At 40.3% G+C, this 22476-nt stretch overlaps 2 protein-coding genes across 2 annotated transcripts; one reads left to right on the top strand and one right to left on the bottom strand.

Annotated features, from left to right (window-relative positions):
- Nucleotides 1–7573: 7573 nt before the first annotated feature.
- tmem231 (transmembrane protein 231) lies at nucleotides 7574–11650 on the bottom strand. Its single transcript, XM_029634092.2, has 7 exons — nucleotides 11107–11650; nucleotides 10663–10829; nucleotides 10449–10577; nucleotides 10174–10317; nucleotides 8880–8961; nucleotides 8642–8747; nucleotides 7574–8149 (listed from the first exon to the last, which is right to left on the bottom strand). The coding sequence occupies exons 1-7, from the start codon at nucleotides 11243–11245 to the stop codon at nucleotides 7987–7989; spliced, it is 930 nt and encodes a 309-aa protein (XP_029489952.2). The 5' UTR covers nucleotides 11246–11650; the 3' UTR covers nucleotides 7574–7986.
- A 502-nt stretch (nucleotides 11651–12152) lies between these two features.
- Nucleotides 12153–18845, top strand: gabarapl2 (GABA(A) receptor-associated protein like 2). Its single transcript, XM_029634093.2, has 4 exons — nucleotides 12153–12346; nucleotides 16283–16338; nucleotides 17301–17473; nucleotides 18334–18845. Exons 1-4 carry the CDS (start codon nucleotides 12313–12315, stop codon nucleotides 18422–18424), a joined length of 354 nt encoding a protein of 117 aa, XP_029489953.1. The 5' UTR covers nucleotides 12153–12312; the 3' UTR covers nucleotides 18425–18845.
- Nucleotides 18846–22476: the final 3631 nt, after the last annotated feature.

The raw sequence follows: 22476 nt of genomic DNA, 5'->3' as shown, positions 1-22476 counted from the left end.
GGTTTCCCATGTCCAGTGGTGGGAAAAGTACTCAATTATAATATTTGAGTAAAAGTAAAGATAGCTTAATAGAAAATGACTCAAGTAAAGTGAAAGCCACCCAGTAAAATACTACTTGAGTAAAAGTCAAAAAGTATTTGGTTTTAAATATACTTAAGTATCAACAGTAAATGTAGTTGCTAAAATATATTTAAGTATCAAAAGTAAAGTAAGAATGATTTAAAATGCCTTATTTTAAGCAAACCAGACTGCACAATTGTCTTTCTTTTTTAAATTTACGGATAGCCAAGGTCACACTCCAACACTCATCATTTAAAAACAAAGCATTTGTGTTTCGTGAGTCCACCAGATCTGAGGCAGTAGGGATGACCAGGGATGTTCTATTGATAAGTGAGGGAATTGGACCATTTTCTGTCCTGCTAAGCATTCAAAATGTATCAAGTACTTTTCGGTGTCAGGGAAAATGTTAGGAGTAAAAAGTACATCATTTTTATAAGGAATGTAGTAGAGTAAAAGTAAAAGTTATCAAAAATATAAATAGTAAAGTACAGATACCGCAAAAAAACTACTTAAGTAGTACTTTAAAGAATTTTTACTTTCGTACTTTACACCACTTCCCATGTCAATAAAGCCCATTTGAATTGAGAGAGAGAGAGGCACGTATCGGTTACGTATCGGCCTAACGGCCTTTCTTCAGAGCTTTTGTGAGTGTAAAAAAAAAATTGCACCCTTATGTAGACATAGACCCACCCACATCCGTTCCACACATGGAAAGGGGTTGGAGGCAAAGGAAAAACAAATAAGAGCTACCAAATATAACAATATGCATTTCATAAATATTTGAATAAAGTGTGTAAATAAGACGTATTAAACACGTCTGTAAAACCACAATGAGGACATAGACCTACTGAACAAGTTTCTCATGAATCATTGGGTACATCGTACGAAAAACATCAGTCATCTTAAATAGGGGCATAATTAATGTTCAAATTCACATAACATAACATATATAGGAATATCATCATTAAGACCTTATCCAGTCGCAGTACATTTTAATGACCTAAAGCATGACATTTCTACCTTTAGATTTTGTGGCATAGAGAAAGTTAAGATATCAGACAGGGGAGGTGATATTAATAATACTCTGAGTAAAAGAGAATGTTTTGGGATTTTCACCCTCCAGACATTATTTCCTAAAGGTCTTAATGATGAAATGCCTATGTATGTTATGTTGTGAATTTGAACATGAATTATGCCCCTATTTAAGATGACTGATGTTTTTCGTACGATGTACCCAATGATTCATGAGAAACTTGTTCGGTAGGTCTATGTCCTCATTGTGGTTTTACAGACGTGTTTAATACGTCTTATTTACACACTTTATTCAAATATTTATGAAATGCATATTGTTATATTTGGTAGCTCTTATTTGTTTTTCCTTTGCCTCCAACCCCTTTCCATGTGTGGAACGGATATGGGTGGGTCTATGTCTACATAAGGGTGCTAATTTAAAAAACTCACAAAAGCTCTGACGAAGGCCGTGAGGCCGATACGTAACCTTATTAAAGATCAGTGATACTATCAAGAGCAGTGTGCAGTTTCCTTTTTTCTTTCATCTTGTTCAACTGTTACTATGCACCTGCAAAAAATATTGCTCAGATGTGCGAGTGCCTTTTGAATTTTTATTCTTTAGTAGACTGCCATAGGCAAAGAACAGGGTGAAACTGAGCCATTAATCTGCCAGTCTAAATCAAATGTCTAGACATGATTTACACATCTAAACAAAGCCTCAAAAGCCTCAATATAAATAAATTGCACCCTGAATAGGTACTTTAGCTACTGGTGGAACCATTTAACCTTTATAGAAGCATTATTACTATTACACCATTATTTACTGTACATTGAAGGACACTTTCCACTTTTTAGAGACAGATGAGTGAGGATGATCACAGGAACCCACGTTACTTAGATACACTAGTAAGACAAGGACAGGATATACAGTTGAAGTCGGAAGTTTACATACACCATAGCCAAATACATTTAAACTCAGTTTTTCACAATTCCTGACATTTAATCCTAGTAAAAATTCCCTGTCTTAGGTCAGTTAGGATCACCACTTCATTTGAAGAATGTGAAATGTCAGAATAACAGTAGCGAGAATGATTTATTTCAGCTTTTATTTCTTTCATCACATTCCCAGTGAGTCAGAAGTTTACATACACTCAATTAGTATTTAAGAGCATTGCCTTTAAATAGTTTAACTTGGGTCAAACAAGTCATGTAGCCTTCCATAAGCTTCCCACAATAAGTTGGGTGAATTTTGGCCCATTCCTCCTGACAGAGCTGGTGTAACTGAGTCAGGTTTGAAGGCCTCCTTGTTCGCACACACTTTTTCAGTTCTGCCCACAAATTTTCTGTAGAATTTAGGTCAGGGCTTTGTGATGGCCACTCCAAAACCTTGACTTTGTTGTCCTTAAGCCATTTTACCATAACTTGGAAGTATGCTTGGGATCATTGTCCATTTGGAAGACCCATTTGCGACCAAGCTTTAACTTCCTGACTGATGTCTTGAGATGTAGCTTCAATATATCCACATACATTTCATACCTCATGATGCCATCTATTTTGTGAAGTGCACCAGTCTCTCCTGCAGCAAAGCACCCCCACAACATGATGCTGCCACCCCCGTGCTTCACGGTTGGGATGGTGTTCTTTGGATTGCAAGCCTCCCCTTTTTCCTCCAAACACAACGATGGTCATTATGACCAAACAGTTCTATTTTTGTTTCATCAAACCAGAGGACATTTCTCCAAAATGTACAATCTTTCTCCCCATGTGCAGTTGCAAACCGTACTGTGGCTCTTTTATGGCGGTTTTGGAGAAGTGTCTTCTTCCTTACTGAGGGGCCTTTCAGGTTATGTCGTTTTGGACTCGTTTTACTGTGGCTATAGATACTTTGTACCTGTTTCCTCCAGCATCTTCACAAGGTCCTTTGCTGTTGTTCTGGGATTGATTTGCATTTTTCGCACCAAAGTACATTCATCTCTAGGAGACAGAACGCGTCTCCTTCCTGAGTAGTATGACACGCTGCGTGGTCCCATGGTGTTTATACTTGCGTACAATTGTTTGTACAGATGAACGTGGTACCTTCAGGCGTTTGGAAATTGCTCCTAAGGATGAACCCAGACATGTGGAGGTCTACAATTTTTTTTCTGAGGTCTTGGCTGATTTCTTTTGATTTTCCCATGATGTCAAGCAAAGAGGCACTGAGTTTGAAGGTAGGCCTTGAGATACATCCACAGGTACACCTCCAATTGATTCAAATGATGTCAATTGGCCTATCAGAAGCTTCTATAGTCATGACATCATTTTCTGGATTTTTTCCCAAGCTGTTTAAAGGCAGTCAACTTAGTGTATGCAAACATCTGACGACCCACTGGAATTGTGATACAGTGAGTTATAAGTGAAATAATCTGTCTGTAAACAATTGTTGGAATAATTACTTGTGTCATTCACAAAGTAGATGTCCTAACCGGCTTGCCAAAACTATAGTTTGTTAACAAGAAATGTATGGAGTGGTTGAAAAACGAGTATTAATGACTCCAACCTAATTGTATGTAAACCTCCGACTTCAACTGTAGCTCACACATAAATACACACTTACCTAAAACAAGTCAACTGAATTCAATTATCCTTCAAGAAACACACACACCCAAACACCTATCACTAAGCTCACACACAAGCACACAGACAGTGTGCAGAGCCAAACCTATTCTGATGAAAATATCACAACTGAGAAGGCATTAAAAGATTCCTCAGCCCTGCCTGACACTGTAACAGGTATGTTAATACACCTTGAAATGTAAGCATATTGTAGAGGGACGAAAGTGGAGCTATGAATTAAACAGGAATACTACACACTTCAGCTTTAGCTGTCAATGTACACATTCAAATAACAACTACTACAAGTGGCAGACAGTGGCTTTACACAAATGCAGTCTGACGTCACTACAGGTTACTGGTTAGATCTTCTCTGTGATCTGGACTCAGATAAGGCTTAATACTATTGACAAAAACGTTTCATCAAATCAAATTTGTCACATGCACCGAATACAACAGGTTTAATGCTTACTTACGAGCACCTTCCCAACAATGCAGTTAAAAGGTACAAATAATAAAGCAAATAAGACAAAAAAGGAAATAGTAACACAATCAAATAACAATAATGAGGCTATATACAAGGAACACCGGTACCAAGTCAATGTGCAGGGGTACAAGGTAGTTGAGGCAATATGTACAGTGGGGAGAACAAGTGTTTGATACACTGCTGATTTTGCAGGTTTATCTACTTACAAAGCATGTAGAGATCTGTAATTTTTTATCATATGTATACTTCAACTGTGAGAGACGGAATCTAAAACAAAAATCCAGAAAATCGCATAGTATGATTTTTAAGTAATAAATTAGCATTTTATTGCATGACAAAAGTATTTGATACATCAGAAAAGCAGAACTTAATATTTGGTACAGAAACCTTTGTTTGCAATTACAGAGATCATACGTTTCCTGTAGTTCTTGAACAGGTTTGCACACACTGCAGCAGGGATTTTGGCCCACTCCTTCATACAGACCTTCTCCAGATCCTTCAGGTTTCGGGGCTGTTGCTGGGCAATACGGACATTCAGCTCCCTCCAAAGATTTTCTATTGGGTTCAGGTCTGGAGACTGGCTAGGCCACTCCAGGACCTTGAGATGCTTCTTAAGGAGCCACTCCTTAGTTGCCCTGGCTGTGTGTTTCAAGTCTGTCACACCCTGACCAGTTTGCTTTGTATGTTCTATGTTTTGTTTGGTCAGGGTGTGATCTGAGTGGGCATTCTATGTTGGATGTCTTGTTTGTCTGTTTCTGTGTTTGGGCCTGATATGGTTCTCAATCAGAGGCAGGTGTTAGTCATTGTCTCTGATTGGGAGCCATATTTAGGTAGCCTGTTTTGTGTTGGGTTTTGTGGGTGATTGTCTCCTGTGTCAGTTCCACACGGGACTGTTTTGGGTTTACACGTTTGTTGTTTTTGTAGTTTATTCATGTATAGTTTTCTTATTAAAAACAAACATGAATTTCAACCACGCTGCATTTTGGTCCTCCTCTCCTTCCCAAGAAGAACTGCGTTACAAGGTCATTGTCATGCTGGAAGACCCAGCCACGACCCATCTTCAATGCTCTTACTGAGGGAAGGAGGTTGTTGGCCAAGATCTCGCGATACATGGCCCCATCCATCCTCCCCTCAATACGGTGCAGTCATCCTGTCCCCTTTGCAGAAAATCATCCCCTAAGAATGATGTTTCCACCTCCATGCTTCACGGTTGGAATGGTGTTCTTGGGGTTGTACTCATCCTTCTTCTTCCTCCAAACACAGCGAGTGGAGTTTAGACCAAAAAGCTCTTTTTGTCTCATCAGACCACATGACCTTCTCCCATTCCTCCTCTGGATCATCCAGATGGTAATTGGCAAACTTCAGACGGGCCTGGACATGCGCAGGGGGACCTTGCGTGCGCTGCAGGATTTTAATCCATGACTGCGTAGTGTGTTACTAATGGGTTTTCTTTGAAACTTCAGGTCATTGACCAAGTCCTGGGCTAATCCCTCACCTTCCTCATGATCAGTAATGCCCCACGAGGTGAGATCTTGTATGGAGCCCCAGACCGAGGGTGATTGACCGTCATCTTGAACTTCTTCCATTTTCTAATAATTGCACCAACAGTTGTTGCCTTCTCACCAAGCTGATTGCCTATTGTCCTGTAGCCCATCCCAGCCTTGTGCACGTCTACAATTTTATCCCTGATGTTCTTACACAGCTCTCTGGTCTTGGCCATTGTGGAGAGGTTGGAGTCTGTTTGATTGAGTGTGTGGACAGGTGTCTTTTATACAGGTAACGAGTTCAAACAGGTGCAGTTAATACAGGTAATGAGTGGAGAACAGGAGGGCTTCCTAAAGAAAAACTAACAGGTCTGTGAGAGCCGGAATTCTTACTGGTTGGTAGGTGATCAAATACTTATTTCATGCAATAAAATGCAAATTAATTACTTAAAAATCATACAAATGCGATTTTCTGGATATTTGTTTTAGATTCCGTCTCTCACAGTTGAAGTGTACCTATGATAAAAAATTACAGACCTCTACATGCTTTGTAAGTAGGAAAACCTGCAAAATTGGCAGTGTATCAAATACTTGTTCTCCCCACTGTATATGTAGGTTGGGGTAAAAGTGACTGGGCAATCAGGATAGATAATAAACTGAATAGCAGCAACGTATATGAAGTGTGAAGGTGTGTCTATGTGTGGCGTTAATATGGATGTGTGTGTGTGTGTTGGAGTGTCAGTGTAGTGTGACTGTGGGTAGAGTCCAGTGAGTGTGCATAGAGCCAGTGCAAGAATGTCCGTGCAAAAAAAAGGAGTTCAATGCAAATAGTCTGGGTAGCCATTTGATTAACTGTTCATCAATCTTATGGCTTGGGGTAGAAGCTGTTCAGGAGTCTTTTGGTCCCAGACTTGGCGCTTCGGTACCGTTTGCCGTGTGGTAGCAGAGAGAAGTCTATGACTTGGGTGGCTGGAGTATTTGACCATTTTTAGGGTCTTCCTCTGACACTCTGGCCCTGGATGGCCCTGCATACTGTGCCGTATGCACTACCCTCTTTAGCGCCTTGCAGTCAGATGCTAAGTAGTTGCCATACCAAGTGGTGATGCAGCAAATCAAGATGCTCACAATGGTGCAGCTGTAGAACTTTTTGAGGATCTGAGGGCCCATGCCAAATATTTCCCAGCCTCCTGAGGGGGAAGAGGCGTTGTCGTGCCCTCTTCACGACTGTGTTGGTGTGTTTGGACCATGATAGGTCCTTAGTGATGTTGACACCAAGGAATTTGAAGCTCTCGGCCTGCTCCACTACAGGCCCGTCGATCAATACATTTCAGTTCCACCCTTCTGTGTATTTATTCTGACTATATAGATTACCCACGTTCTGAGCTTATCAGTGAATGAAAATGAGAAAAAGTACAAACGTATCATTATAGTGGTGTAAAATACTTTAAAGTACACTTTAGTGTTTTGGGGTATCTGTACTTTACTATTTATATTTTGGACAACTTTTACTTCACTACATTCCTAAAGAAAATAATGTACTTTTTACTCCATACATTTTCCATGACACGCCAAAGTACTCGTTACATTTGGAATGCTTAGCAGGACAGGAATATAGTCGAATTCACACTTATCAAGAGAACATCCGTTGTCATCTCTGCCTCTGATCTGGTGGACTGACTAAACGCAAATGCTTTGTTTGTAAATTATGTCTGAGTGTCCAAGTGTGCCCCTGGTAATCTGTAAATTAAAAAACATTGTGTCGTCTGGCTTGCTTAATATAAGACATTTAAAATGATTTATACTTTGTTTTACTTTTGATACTTAAGTATATTTAAAACCAAATACTTTTAGACTTTTACTCAAGTAGTATTTTACTAGGTGGCTTTCACTGGAGTCATTTTCTATATGGTATCTTAACTTTTACTGAAGTATGACAATTAGGTACTTTTTCCACCACTGCTTTATTAACAGTGCCAAGAGCTATGTACAAAATAAAAACTGATTCATAAAAAAACTAGACATTTCTTTTCCACATTCACAAATAATCACAAATCTGTTTTCAACATTTACACAGCACCAGCTAACACTAAATAGCTAACTGAAAATCAATCACTCCATAACAGTTCATTCAGTAGCACGGACTGATGAAGTTAAATCTTTGAAAGCCTTTTGTGTGTAGCGATGTGTACTAGTGATGTTTAAATAAATGTATATGTAAAGGCAAGGATAATACTGTATCCTGTGTGTGTGTGTATTGATCTTCTGAACATTTGGCCATTGTAATGTAAGTTGTTTGGTGATGTGGCCTCTTCCCTCCACAGTACCTCAGTATGGGAGGTGAACAGTTTCACTGAATCAAAAGTGGTGCTGTTTCAAGAGTGGTATGGGTACAGTCGGCAGCACCTGATTCTGGAAAACAAAGGTCTGAATCCTGTTGAAAACCCAGAGGAAAATAAGCAACACACTGACGTACTGGATCCAGGCAAATTTGATCATCTCCCAGAACCCAGGCCGATAGGTGGAGGCTCAGTCAAGGAAATACTGTGTGTGTTTGCCATGCCTCCCTTCCCCTTACTTTCTATATGTAAAAGGTTGAGCTGATTCTGACAATTTAATACTTAAAAAAAAATATATATATATATAATCCTTTCTTTAATTACTATAACTATTATTATCATTACTGCTAATGTTGCCATCATTGTCTGTCATGTTTCTTTAGCAGCAGTGGCCTTGCCATTAATGTCAATAAAGAATCTAAATCATATTTGTTTTCCCTGCACTTGTAGGCCTAGACAAACTAAACATTCAATATAACATTAATACCAGTGCAAGAAATCATATAGACAAAGAGACAATAAGGAAAGTAAACATGAATGTCTGGCCTTTGTGAACTTGCCAAAGCATGTCCATTGTCAAACTGGTTAGGCTGCATCTAACACAAACAGAGAGAAAGGTATATTTTCACAAGTCTTTTCAATACACACACACACAGACACACAATAAAGGATATCTGACAACCTCCACTGGGTAGCGGACTTCAGCATTTATCTGGAAGGGAGTACCAGCAGCTCGACCCACAGTCCATACTGGACTTGGACAGGACAGAAACGTTGTCACTGTGTAAGGAAGGGGAAGTGTGAGAGTGAGAAACAGCAGGCAAACACATAAGTGGGCTAATTACGTGTAATCAGATACAACTCAACAGTGATCAACTTACAGAAACATGGCAAGTGAGAATTCCCACTTACAGTTTCTATCCTGATAGGATCCAATGACGTTGGCAAGATCATATGCGCTTGCAAACGGACTTGCTCCATCAATTACTGATACCTAGATTATAAAACAGGACAATATAAGTCAAGAAGCACACAAAATATAAGTTAAGTACACAAAGCAGTATTTAAACATTGATTACTGGTTGTATCACTGCCTGGTATGGTAACTGCTTGGCCTCCGACCGTAAGGCACTACAGAGGGTAGTGCGTGTGGCCCAGTACATCATTGGGGCCAAGCTTCCTATCATCCAAGACCCCTATACCAGGGGTCTTGGATGATTACCCCCTGTATATAGCTTCCACATTGACTCTGTACCGGTACCCCCTGTATATAGCCTCCACATTGACTCTGTACCGGTACCCCCTGTATATAGCCTCCACATTGACTCTGTACCGGCACCCCCTGTATATAGCTTCCACATTGACTCTGTACCGGTACCCCCTGTATATAGCCTCCACATTGACTCTGTACCGGTACCCCCTGTATATAGCCTCCACATTGACTCTGTACAGGTACCCCCTGTATATAGCCTCCACATGGACTCTGTACCGGTACCCTCTGTATATAGCCTCCACATTGACTCTGTACCGGTACCCCCTGTATATAGCCTCGCTATTGTTATTTTACTGTTGCCATTTAATTATTTGTTAGTTTTATATATTTTTTTAATTACTTCTCTTTTTTACTTAACACTCATTTTTCTTAAAACTTCTTAAAGCATTCTTGGTTAAGAGCTTGTAAGTAAGCATTTCACTGTAAGGTGACAAATACAATTTGATTTGATTAAGATTCCTGGACGTAAGGTTTGTCACTGTCATGACATATTCAGGTGCACTGAAGTATGACACCAATATTTGACTTTTGGGAGTAAATGCTTGTTGTGTCAATATTACAATGATGGAGCTTTGTTTAAGTGTATACTTTGTTATACAAACTGTTGGGCTGATTCGGCTGATACTGATGAATCCTGAAACGTCTTTCCCAGTCGCACCATCATAAATCTAGATATTTGGCAGCACAAGTGGAGAAACTTCAGACTGCAGATTAAGCTTCACAGATCCCCATCTGCTACATGTGCTCATTGGAGTCCCAGCAGGAGTAGGTCAAAGTTGCCCCTACCACTAATACAGCGTCAGGTAACCTAATGGTTAATATAAAGATTGAGGGTAATTGTATTCTAAACCTGTGGTTAAGGGCCATGTCTACAATGAACAATACTTTATGTGTTGTGTGTCTGAGAGATACAGAGAGAGAATGTGCCCTCACATTGTATACAGTGTGTAGACCACGGTGTGGAAGTGGGGTTCTCTGCTGGAGCCGCAGATCTCCACTGATGAAGAGCTGAGAGCCAGGAACTGAGGAGGAATGCTGCACAAAGGCCAGTGTCTGCATCACCACAGTGGACATTCTCTGCAAAGAGAGACAGATGGAAGTGAAATACAAAAAGAGACTGTAGTAGTGAGAGGAACTGTATGGATGTAGTGAATGCATTGGACATTGTGTCGGACTGAATGGGGGGGGGGGGGGGGGCGACGACATACAAACAGCTGGTAGGAGAAGGTGAGTAGTAGCTGGATGCTGTACACTTGTTCATCAGACCGAAGGGGAAGGTCAAGTCGGAATTTCAAACGGTCCAACTTCCCATCCTGATTCTGGTCTTCCTCTCGCACCTGCATTCACAACATTCCCAGAGATCAGTGAGTGATCTTTGTGTCACTTAAGAGGCACCATCTTAATAGTACTATTCATACTTACCGAGATAGAAGGAATTCTGAGGTTAGTCCCTTGCATGTTATTAAAATTGGGAAAGGTGCTCCACGCAACATAGTCACCACTAGTGCTTGTTGCTGCAATTATCAGAACCTGGTACTGGAATCGAACAACAGGTTGCTCTTCATATGTACTCCTCTTTACCCAGAACCCTAAATAGAGAAAGGGAATACCAGAATATTGTATCAAATCAAAGTGTCACCAACAACGAGAACATTTAGCTAAGGTTAACAACAGAGGATTTGCAACATACATTGATTTCAATTAGATAGCGATGATAGTGTCGAAAGGTTATCTTGCTGGAGTTCTATCACCTTGAGAAAGGTGCTAGCATAAACTGAATAATTCCATAACAACCTATATAAAGATCATCGAGTTCAACTCGCGCTAGCTACCTAAGTAAAATATTTTGCAATTGACTGACGTTACCTTGGCTCCTGTAAGCAACCAAGAGGGGTGGGATGTAGGTGAGACACAAGACAATACCAAGAAACAACGTGGCTTTGGTGCAAACGCTTGTTTTGTATCTAATTGAAGCAGGGTGAGAATAGACTTCATAAAAAGCCATGACGAATAGTTTTTAGCAAGGGGTGTTAGCTAGAGTTAGTAGTAGCTACAAGGCTAATGTGGTTACTTTGCAAGAAAGGTCGTGGCGTTCCAACAGAAATAAAGGGCTTGTAACCAGCTAGTAGCTAAATCCAAAAGCACAAGTTAGCTCTAGAAAAACAGTTGGCAGTATCACGTTTAGGAGGTCCTTCCAGGAAAGTGTTATTGACTTGAATTGAATCGAATTCTCCAAAAAGTCGCGCCACTTTGTCTTGCTAGCTTAAAACTACTTCCCGTTGTTTAGCGTTCAGAGGTTACCATGGCTGCAGAGGCTGATTTCCTGGCAACAAATCCTTGTTGTACCAAAGACTTTTTACAACTAAATCAAGATAGACCACGGGCTGTCATTTCCAATGTGAATACATTGGAGCGAGTCATAGTGGGCAGACCAAGCAAGGCACCAGGTGGGCAGAGCCAAGCATGAGCTAGCGAGATCCTATTGGCGCTTTCTAGGCACGTCTGCATATTCCGTTAGGGAATGCCTACTCTGAGAAGTGTGCATATGCAATAACTCAATTCGCCTTTACGCTCCTAAACAACGCATTTTTTTATTTTGCAAATGGTCTGCAAAGGGTCCACAAAACTTAATCCACTATATCCATAACACATTCTAGTTTGGGGAACATAAAACTGTATTTAAATCAATCGATGAGAAAACGTGCAGAATATCGTCTAAGATCCATCTAGTTCCATTTTCTCCCAACGACGGCCAGTGGGCTTTCTCCCACTACCATATTTGGTAGTAAGTGGAAACGCAAAACGGCTACATCGGATGAAATATCTGTCTCATTGTTCTATCTGTAGTTTTACAGTTGACAATCCCCCCCTCCCCGTCCCCCCTACAGAATAGAAATGGTACAACCAGACAGTGACATCACCACCACCTCCTTGGGCTAGACAGGCGTTCGAAGGGTTGCTGCTACATTGTTTACATTTTAGTTGTATTACATAAAATCGACAATAACCTGCCTGTTTACACGTTCAGATTTGAATTTCAACATCACGTCATAGCGCGAGGATTCTGCAAAAATGAAATGGATGTTTAAAGAGGATCATTCCCTCGGTAAAGGGATTTTAATTATGTCACATGTAATTGCCTGTGTAATCTCATGTACAGATTTAGTTATCGGTTTTGAAGTGCCAAATTGATGATGGCATGAGCAGAATAGATTGCATGTGCCGTACGTTGGGCCACAAACACACAAATAAGGCTTGGAGCTTGAACAAAAGGTTAATATGGTGCATGTGTTCACGTACTGGCCTACAGGTTATTCGTAAAATAATGTATTTTATAAACACCATCATAACTTTTACTCGAATCACAAGTAGGCCAACGTTACCCCCCCTGAACCTTACTGGTTCCCTCAGTAATGCATATTATGCATGCATATTAAGGTAATTAAGAATAGGGAACATAATAGCACACTATTTAAAAAAAAATATATATAAACAGCATTTATTAATGCAGGTTATTACATTGAGATTTTTTTTTAAAGAGATAAAATTGAGAGAGAGAGAACTGTCCCAACATATAAGCAGTTATAAATGACCAGTTATCTGACTAAAAACGCACATTTTGTCCCCCAATCTAAATGTGTTTTCATGTACTTTACACCATTTTCTTATTTTAATTTTATGACTTGATAAAGGATCTACTCAATTATGTCTAATTATAGGGCTTATATCTAGGCTAATGAAACTGACAGCATTGAACCTCAATGGAATCCTCACACTTATACTGTTTTCACACTATTGTGTCGAATCCGGTCCAAACTGTTCTAATCTGGCTTTGATGTTTTCTTTTCACATAGTCCTTTTCAGCTTGGCATCTGTGGTGGGTGTGTAAACAGTCCAGTACTGCTCAGCTTGGCTGTACTTTGCTCACCTCAGTAGTTTGAAAAGGGTTCTAGTGTCATGCATGACATGGCATGGCTGCCAGAAACCAGCTGTATAATGGCAAAGGTTGAGCTCTAGTCTAGTGAATCTAACATGAACTCATATAGCTATCTAGATCATGACTATGTCTGAAACATTAGTTGAAAGTTGACAGACATGTGTTGAGATACATGTATGTACAGTGCATTTGGAAAGTGTTCAGACCCCTTCCCTTTTTCCACATTTTGTTATGTTACAGCCTTATTCTAAAATGTATTAAATAAATAAAAATCCTCATCAATCTACACACAATACCCCACAATGACAAAGCGAAAACAGGTTTTTAGACATTTTTGCAGAACAGAAATACCTTATTTACAAAAGTATTCAGACCCTTTGCCAAGAGACTCAAGATTGAGCTCAGATGCATCCTGTTTCCATTCATCATCCTTGAGATGTTTCCACAACTTCATTGGAATCCACCTGTGGTACATTCAATTGATTAGACATGATTGGAAGGCACACACCTGTCTATATAAGGTCCCACAGTTAACAGTGCATGTCAGAGCAAAAACCAAGCCATGAGGTCAAAGGAATTGTCCGTAGAGCTCGGAGACAGGATTGTGTCGAGGCACAGATCTGGGGAAGGGTACCAAATTATTTCTGCAGCGTTGAAGGTCCCCAAGAACACAGTGGCCTCCATTATTCTAAAATGGAAGAAGTTTGGAACCACCAAGACTCTTCCTAGAGCTGGCCACCGGGGGAGAAGGGCCTTGGTCAGGGAGGTGACCAAGAACCCGATGGTCACTCTGACAGAGCTCCAAAATCCTCTGTGGAGATGGGAGAACCTTCCAAAAGGACAACCATCTCTGCAGCACTCCACCAATCAGGCCTTTATGGTAGAGTGGCCAGACAGAAGCCAGTCCTTAGTAAAAGGCACATGACAGCCCGCTTGAAGTTTTCCAAAAGGCACCCAACGGACTCTCAGACCATGAGAAACAAGATTCTCTAGTCTGATTAAACCAAGATTGAACTCTGACCTGATTGCCAACTGTAACATCTGGAGGAAACCTGGCACCATCCCCACAGTGAAGCATGGTGGTGGCAGCATCATGTTGTGGGGATTTTTTTCAGCCGCAGGGACTGGGAGACTAGTCAGGATTGATGGAAAGATGAACGGTGCAAAGTACAGAGAGATCCTTGATGAAGACCTTCTCCAGAGTCCTCAGGACCTCAGAATGGGGTGAAAACAAGACAACACAGGAGTGGCTCCGGGACAAATAACTGTTCAGCGACGCTCCCCATCTAACCTGACAGCTTGAGAGGATCTGCAGATAAGAAACTCCCCAAATACAAGTGAGGCTGTAATCGCTGCCAAAGGTGCTTCAACAAAGTACTGAGTAAAGGGTCTGAATATTTATGTAAATGTGATATTTCAGTTTGACATTTTTTATACATTTGTAAACATTTCTAAAAAACTGTTTTTGCTTTGTCATTTTGGGGTATTGTGTGTAGAATGATGAGGGGGAAAAAACAATTTAATACATTTTAGATTAAGGTTGTAACGTAACAAAATGTGGAAAACGTTAAGGGATCTGAATACTTTCCAAATGCACTGTATTGGCATTGCACATTGCTTCTACATGGAATGCTTAAAACAAGTATGTTCCCTCACATCATCAGTCGAACATCTCCAAAATGACTCTATTACTACCTACTATTACTGTTTACTGTGCTGTCTCAGTCTTCTGTTTATCTGCTGTCTTAAGTGAATTGAGGTAAATGTATGAGCTGTGGAAAGGAATCTAATCTAATGTAAGTAGCTATATCATGCCACTACCTATGCCTGGTGAGTCTCTGATACACCTCTACGCAGACGACACCATTCTGTATACCTCTGGCCCTTCTTTGGACACTGTGTTAACAACCCTCCAGGCAAGCTTCAATGCCATACAACTCTCCTTCCGTGGCCTCCAATTGCTCTTAAATACAAGTAAAACTAAATGCATGCTCTTCAACCGATCGCTATCTGTACCTGCCCGCCTGGCCAACATCACTACTCTGGACGGCTCTGACTTAGAATACAAATACAAATACTTAGGTGTCTGGTTAGACTGTAAACTCTCCTTCCAGACCCATATCAAACATCTCCAATCCAAAGTTAAATCTAGAATTGGCTTCATTTTTCACAACAAAGCATCCTTCACTCATGCTGCCAAACATACCCTTATAAAACTGACCATCCTACCAATCCTCGACTTCGGCGATGTAATTTACAAAATAGCCTCCAATACGCTACTCAACAAATTGGATGCAGTCTATCACAGTGCAATCCGTTTTGTCACCAAAGCCCCATATACTACCCACCATTGCGACCTGTAAGCTCTCGTTGGCTGGCCCTCGCTTCATACTCGTCGCCAAACCCACTGGCTCCATGTCATCTACAAGACCCTGCTAGGTAAAGTCCCCCCTTATCTCAGCTCGCTGGTCACCATAGCATCTCCCACCTGTAGCACACGCTCCAGCAGGTATATCTCTCTAGTCACCCCCAAAACCAATTCTTTCTTTGGCCGCCTCTCCTTCCAGTTCTCTGCTGCCAATGACTGGAACAAACTACAAAAATCTCTGAAACTGGAAACACTTATCTCCCTCACTAGCTTTAAGCACCAACTGTCAGAGCAGCTCACAGATTACTGCACCTGTACATAGCCCACCTATAATTTAGCCCAAACAACTACTGCTTTCCCTACTGTATTTAATTAATTTATTTATTTTGCTCCTTTGCACCCCAATATTTTTATTTCTACTTTGCACATTCTTCCACTGCAAATCTACCATTCCAGTGTTTTACTTGCTATATTGTATTTACTTTGCCACCATGGCCTTTTTTTTGTTGCCTTTACCTCCCTTCTATAGACTTGTTTATACTGTATTATTGACTGTATGTTTGTTTTACTCCATGTGTAACTCTGTGTCGTTGTATGTGTCGAACTGCTTTGCTTTATCTTGGCCAGGTCGCAATTGTAAATGAGAACTTGTTCTCAACTTGCCTACCTGGTTTAAATAAAGGTGAAATAAATAAATACCTGTGCATCTAATCCTACTTTTTTCTTCTCTTTCTCAGAACACCGATGTGTGGAGTCTGCCAAAATACGCAACAAATATCCTGACAGGGTACCGGTGAGTGAGTGAAAGGGATCACCTAGGGGTTAGAGTGTTTTCCTGTGTTAGTGTCTATGCACCCTCAGCCTGAAACAACCGGATGTATCCGGTTTCAGCGGAAATGGAAAGCTAAAGCTAGTCTGTGAAGCAACTTCTGCTTTTCATGCGCCGGTACTTTGGCAACTAGTATGTTTAAAAAAAGTATCCCGCTTTGGCCTGGATGTGTCAATGTGTAGTTCATACATGCATAATCTATAAGCAGAATTAATGTTTTACCTCAATTAGACACGAAATACCTAGTTTGAAGGCTGTGCATCGCCAATTACCCTACATTTACCTCCACAGGCCAGCCACCTAGCAATTCGAGTTTCAGCCAAGGAGGTTCAGCCCCTCGCCAATTAAGTGACAGCTAGGAAGTAGAGCAAGAGAGAGAGAGAGAGCAATTACGTGGTGCACATATCTGCACATTTGTGAAGTAGTACGCAATTTTTGGGACCACTTTTGGCTCGTGGGCGCTACTTTCAAAACTACTGGCTAAAAATTATACAAAAGTTCTGGAGAATATCTTTAACAACGTGACATTCCATCTTAACTCCTCATCCACATATACTGGATTGGTTGAACAGCGCAGAAGAGAACATCAGACCGTTTTTTTTCTCGTCAAGACCTGAAAGAAAGAAAGGCTTTATTTATTTGGCTTGGGAGAGGTGAAGGTTGAGTCATGTATCCTCTGAAACATGACCCGCCAAGCCGCACTTCTTAACACCCGCACGCTTAACCCGGAAGCCAGCTCCACCGATGTGTTGGAGGAAACACTGTTCAACTGACGACCGAAGTCAGCCTGCAAGTGCCGGACCCGGCCCAGCCCGCCACAAGGAGTCCAATTCGCACGCTCCCTCAAAACATCTGTGGCATTGTGTTGTGTGACAAAACTGTGTGTGTGTGTGTGTGTTTAAATATGTTATTAATCTGCTTCTCAGGTGATAGTGGAGAAAGTGTCTGGCTCACAGATAGTGGACATCGACAAGAGAAAATACTTGGTCCCTTCTGACATCACAGTGGCCCAGTTCATGTGGATCATCAGGAAGCGCATCCAGCTGCCCTCGGAGAAAGCTATTTTTCTCTTTGTTGACAAAACTGTTCCCCAGTCCAGGTGAGATTAAATTGATTTAATTGGAGGAAGGGGTGGGGGCTGTGAGTAGTATTTCTCAAAACACTAGATGAGACCTGAGTGCATTGTTTTTCACTCTGTCCCAATGATTCTACCGTGTTATACAACCATCCACATTTTACTTTTTGTCTTCAAGAACTGTTGCATTCTTAGACCAGCCTAGGTTTCATCCCATGTGGTCGCTATGTGCATTTGTTTGTGTCCATCTCTGTAACTAAAGACAATGAACCTTCAGTTTCAGTCTCTGTTAAATCAATCTCCATGTGAAAGAGAGTATAGCCACACCAATCTCCTTCACTTACACCTAATCTTGGTTAATACAGAACTAAAATCTCATGTAATGTGATCAGACATTATGTTACGTAGTCTGCCAACAAGAAATGACTTTCACGTGATCACACCTACAAATCTACCCCAATCACACTCTCTCTAGCTGGGTCTGATTGTGAGTACTATCTGTCAAAAACCTGTAAAATACATATACCCACCAATGCATTATGTGGGTAGACTGTACACATGATTATGGGGTTTGACTGATTAAACCTTGAAATTAGATTCTTAAAAACTACCATTCTGATGTAAGATAACATTTTTGAACAGATCACGGGTGACTCAGATATCAGATGAGTTCCTGAATGTTTATTGTATGTGGGGTATGTATTGGAGGAACCTTGATTTTCAGTTTATAGTATGGCAACGCGAGACTAATAGAGGAGTATGTTCATGCATTTGTGTTCCGAGTTCAACATTTGTCTGGTTGGACGATGTATCCGTTTTAAATCTGTGTGTGTTCCGGAAAATGTATGTTCAGAATGTGACCAATGTCTTTCTCTATCCTGCAGTCTGACAATGGGACAGCTATATGAGAAAGAGAGAGATGGAGATGGCTTTCTGTACATGGCGTACAGTGGCGAAAACACATTTGGTTTCTAGGCCTTCACACAAAGTTGAGTTGACACAACCCTTGCATCCTCCTTGACCCAATCATCCCATTATTTCTTGCAGACAAGCTTGATTGTATCGCTATCATAATAGAGAAAGATGTGTGGAAGAAGTGTGTTAGAAACCTCAACATTAATCATGCATTTGTATTACTAGTATCACTCATACCATATTATATTGAAACTATAAAATTGTACATTTGATTACTTTTAGGTAAAGAATGTTGTTGCATTATTATTAGCAGTTTAACATATTAATGTCAGCTATAATATACAGTAATAACGGTTTTGTTTTAATTTATCAATGTTGTTTGATCTGTTTATTATCTTTAAAGATGATATATACTGTACCAATAATTTGAATATATGAAAGGTAAGGTAGCTTGATGACCAATAAAAACACATAAAATGGCTCTTATTCTCTGTACTCATTCAAAACAACAATTGAATTTTCTTAACAGAAAAATATTCACGGATGCATATATCATTCTGGACACATACAGGAGCAAAGACTGTCACACATACTGTATATATTGACTCAGATCTCATGAACATATCTACCACTTTTCCTCATTCCTCAAAGCTCTCCATAGACATGAAACTAGAATTGAAATAATAACAATTAAGACAAAGCAACCAAAAGGGCTAGGAGGGGACACTGACCATGTGAGCTCCAAACTCTTTTTAAACTCAGGTCTTTGCATGTCCTGACAAAATTGGCCATTGCTTCCTTGGCTCATCTACAAGTACAATAATGCTTCATGACAGTGTATGGCTGTGTACTTTCACCTGTGTTTGAATGTCCCTCTAAAATCACACAGCATTATGGACAAACCGGTCTCTTAGTCCCTTGTTGCTGTAAGCAACAAAGTCGTGCTGTGCTTAAGTGAAACAGCAGCAGGTTTAGGTCACTGCGGAGCCACAGTGAGAAGGCCTCTGAGCGCAGCTGCAGTCAGGCCTGCTGGTATGACATAGCCACCTGCTAGTAGTCCCAGTACATCTGGACCCAGCTAACAATTCTAGGGAGGGAGAATGTTTTTGTAATGTTACCCGTAGTATTCCCCTAATGTTTGAGTCTAAAGTTTTCCGTTAGTTAGGGGGACATTCTATCTATAGCTAGATTTCCATCCAGTTGGCGAGAGATTTTCATGAAAATATTCTAAAATACACAAAAACATTTTCCCACCAGAGATGTGTTTCCATCAAATTGACTGGTTGCGAATAAAGGGCTGTGTGTGATGATGTAGTGCACATAAAAATACCTTTCGTGGTTAAATCCCCATTTACTGAATAAAAAATACAAGTTAAATGGGTTTCCATCGTATTTTAAACTCTTTTTATGGTTTTCTCACAAAACATGTTGCATTATATAGTGAGTGTGCCCCTGCTGGTATTGGCACGTGCGCTCTAGCCAACCGCTCGCAGATACAATGCAGGTATAGCCTATATGATGAGATTATTAAGGACAAATGAGCGAAAATGTTATTTGTCAAATGGCAGGCCAAGCCTCGATGATCATGTCATGACCAGAATAAGACTCAATATGTATTGGAAAGGAAAGGGAGATACCTAGTCTGTTGCAGAACTGAATGCATTCAACCAAAATGTGTCTTCCACATTTATCCCAACGCCATTTCTCCCAACAGCAGAACAGCAGATTTTTCCACCTTGCCGGCTCGGAGATTCAAACCAGCAACCTTTCAGTTACTGGCCCAACGTTCTTAACGAGCTCATCGCCTTGCACTTTCACCACCCTGTGAAGTTCATCGTAACTTATTTCACCTGTAGCTTAATAAACTGCATGCTTTCCCAGTGCAGCTTGGCAGGGTCGTGTTTCGGAGGACACATGGTTCTCGACCTCCTCCTCTTCCGAGTCCGTACGAGAGTTGCAGCGATGGGACAAGACTGTAACTACCAATTGGATACCACAGAATTGGGGAGAAAAAGTCAAACATGTGTGGAGTGTGACTCCAAGTTTACTTCGATATTATGGTTATTATATCAATATTTGCGCATAAAAGCATTTCAACCGACATTTCTCATATAATTCATTTCACTGACATCAAAAGATCTCACCTTGTCTAGTGTATTTTGTTTTGTCGACATTTGGAAAGTTTCCCGAAATGTTCTGTTTTCATAAGGCCTGTCATTAAATGTTTGTTGTTTGATCCCACATGTACTTTGCTCGCATAAAAAAGTTGGATGATAACCTGGTTTATGTTAGCAAAAACCTTCTGAGAACCTTTTTAGCATGTTTTGTCGTTAGGGTAATATTCCATCAATGTCCCACCAAATATCACAGAACATGGTTGACATGTCCTCGGAATATAAGATATTAATGTTCTAAACACATTTCATGAGAACGTTGCAAGAATATTCATTTGTCTAGTTTTCTATGGGGTTAGGAGAATGTTCCATCAACGTCCCACCAAACATGGTTGCCATATTTTCAGAATATAAAATATTAATGTTCTAGACACGTTTCATGAGAACCTTGCAAGAACATTCCTGTCCAGTTTTCTGAGGTTTAAGAGAATATTCCTTCTATCAACGTCCCAACAAACATACACAGAACATGGTTGCCATGTTCTCAGAACATAAGGTATGAATGGTCTAGACACACTTCATGGACATGTTGCAAGAACATTTCTGTGTATCAGTTGTCAGGACACTGCCCGAGGGTCCCAAAGAAATGTTTATAATAATCATTACACATCACGCCTTGTAACAGTTCACCTAATTGGTGAAACACTGATCCATTCATAGCTCTTTGTCTGTTGGGATACTTACACACAGTGCTTTTAACATACAGTGTTTTCAACTTACATATTTGATGTACTTTGACATACATGATTACATTATGCATGTTCATTTGTAAATTGAAAGCACAATCCAGGCCCTGATTGGTGAACCACTGAACCATTCATAGCGCTTTGTCTATTGGCAAGGTCAGGGATACTCACACAGCTTTTAACATACATGTTCGACAAGAGTAACAAGGTGTGATATGTAAACTTTTTTTCCTTGTATTAGTCATCTCAGGGATCCTACTTGAAAACATAACAGAGAAGCAATTTCCAGTTTTGCTCATCTCTAAACAGTAAATAAAGATAAAATCATAAAATGACACTAAAACTGTTTAGGACTTCACTAAATCCTTCATAATAACAAACCATATGTTAAAAGATGCAGAGTTGTCCTTTAAGACTCAAAACTATCACCATTTATTTACATCCTTTAGGGGTAAATCATTCTCTGTCCCATTGGAGTACAGCTATATTTAATTGTCCAGGGGAGCAGTATGCCCAATGAGTGCTTTCAATTTTTTTTAAAGGATCATGTTACCAGTTAATAAGATTGTGAAAGCTCAAATACATACACACATACACACACTCTGCTGCTAATGTCGAAGCCTCTCCACTCGAACTCAGACACAGGAAATGAAGCGGTGTTGGCGGGGCATGGAGGAATGAGGTGGATGTGCAGGCTGATGAGATGCAGGGTCTGGGTCTCAGAGACCGAAACACAAAGGAATCCTTGGGATATGTTTCAAAACCCTGGAAATAAATCCTTAGTTTTCTCAGTAGTGTAAAAAGGGTTCATTCCATAGAAGTAGAATGATTCATTCTCATTCAATGGTTCATTCACCACCTCACCTCCTGTCACCTCAGGTTAATACGTCATGGTAACGGTGACTGGGTTTCTGTATTTGTTGTTTCTGTTTGTTTGTGTCTGTAGGGGAAAGGACCTCCCCAGCTAACAAGAAATGTTCCCATAACTTTAGAGAATGTTCCTTTAAGAGTCTCATTAGGTTATTAACTAACATTTTCATAACAATGTTCCCGTGATGTGCAAGGAATATTTCCAAGAGACCATTGCCTTAATGTCAAATAGAACTTACCCACAATGTGGTTACCATGTCCTCAGAAATGAAGATATTAATGTTATAGACAGGTTTCATGGGAACATTACAAGAACATTAATGTGTCCAGTTTTCTGAGGGTTAGGAGAATATTGCATCAATGTCCCACCAAACATACACAG

Source organism: Oncorhynchus nerka, linkage group LG25 (genome assembly GCF_034236695.1).
Source record: "Oncorhynchus nerka isolate Pitt River linkage group LG25, Oner_Uvic_2.0, whole genome shotgun sequence".
Classification (NCBI taxonomy): domain Eukaryota; kingdom Metazoa; phylum Chordata; class Actinopteri; order Salmoniformes; family Salmonidae; genus Oncorhynchus; species Oncorhynchus nerka.
Note: the sequence above shows the minus strand (reverse complement) of the source record. Positions and strands in the feature narration are given on the sequence as shown.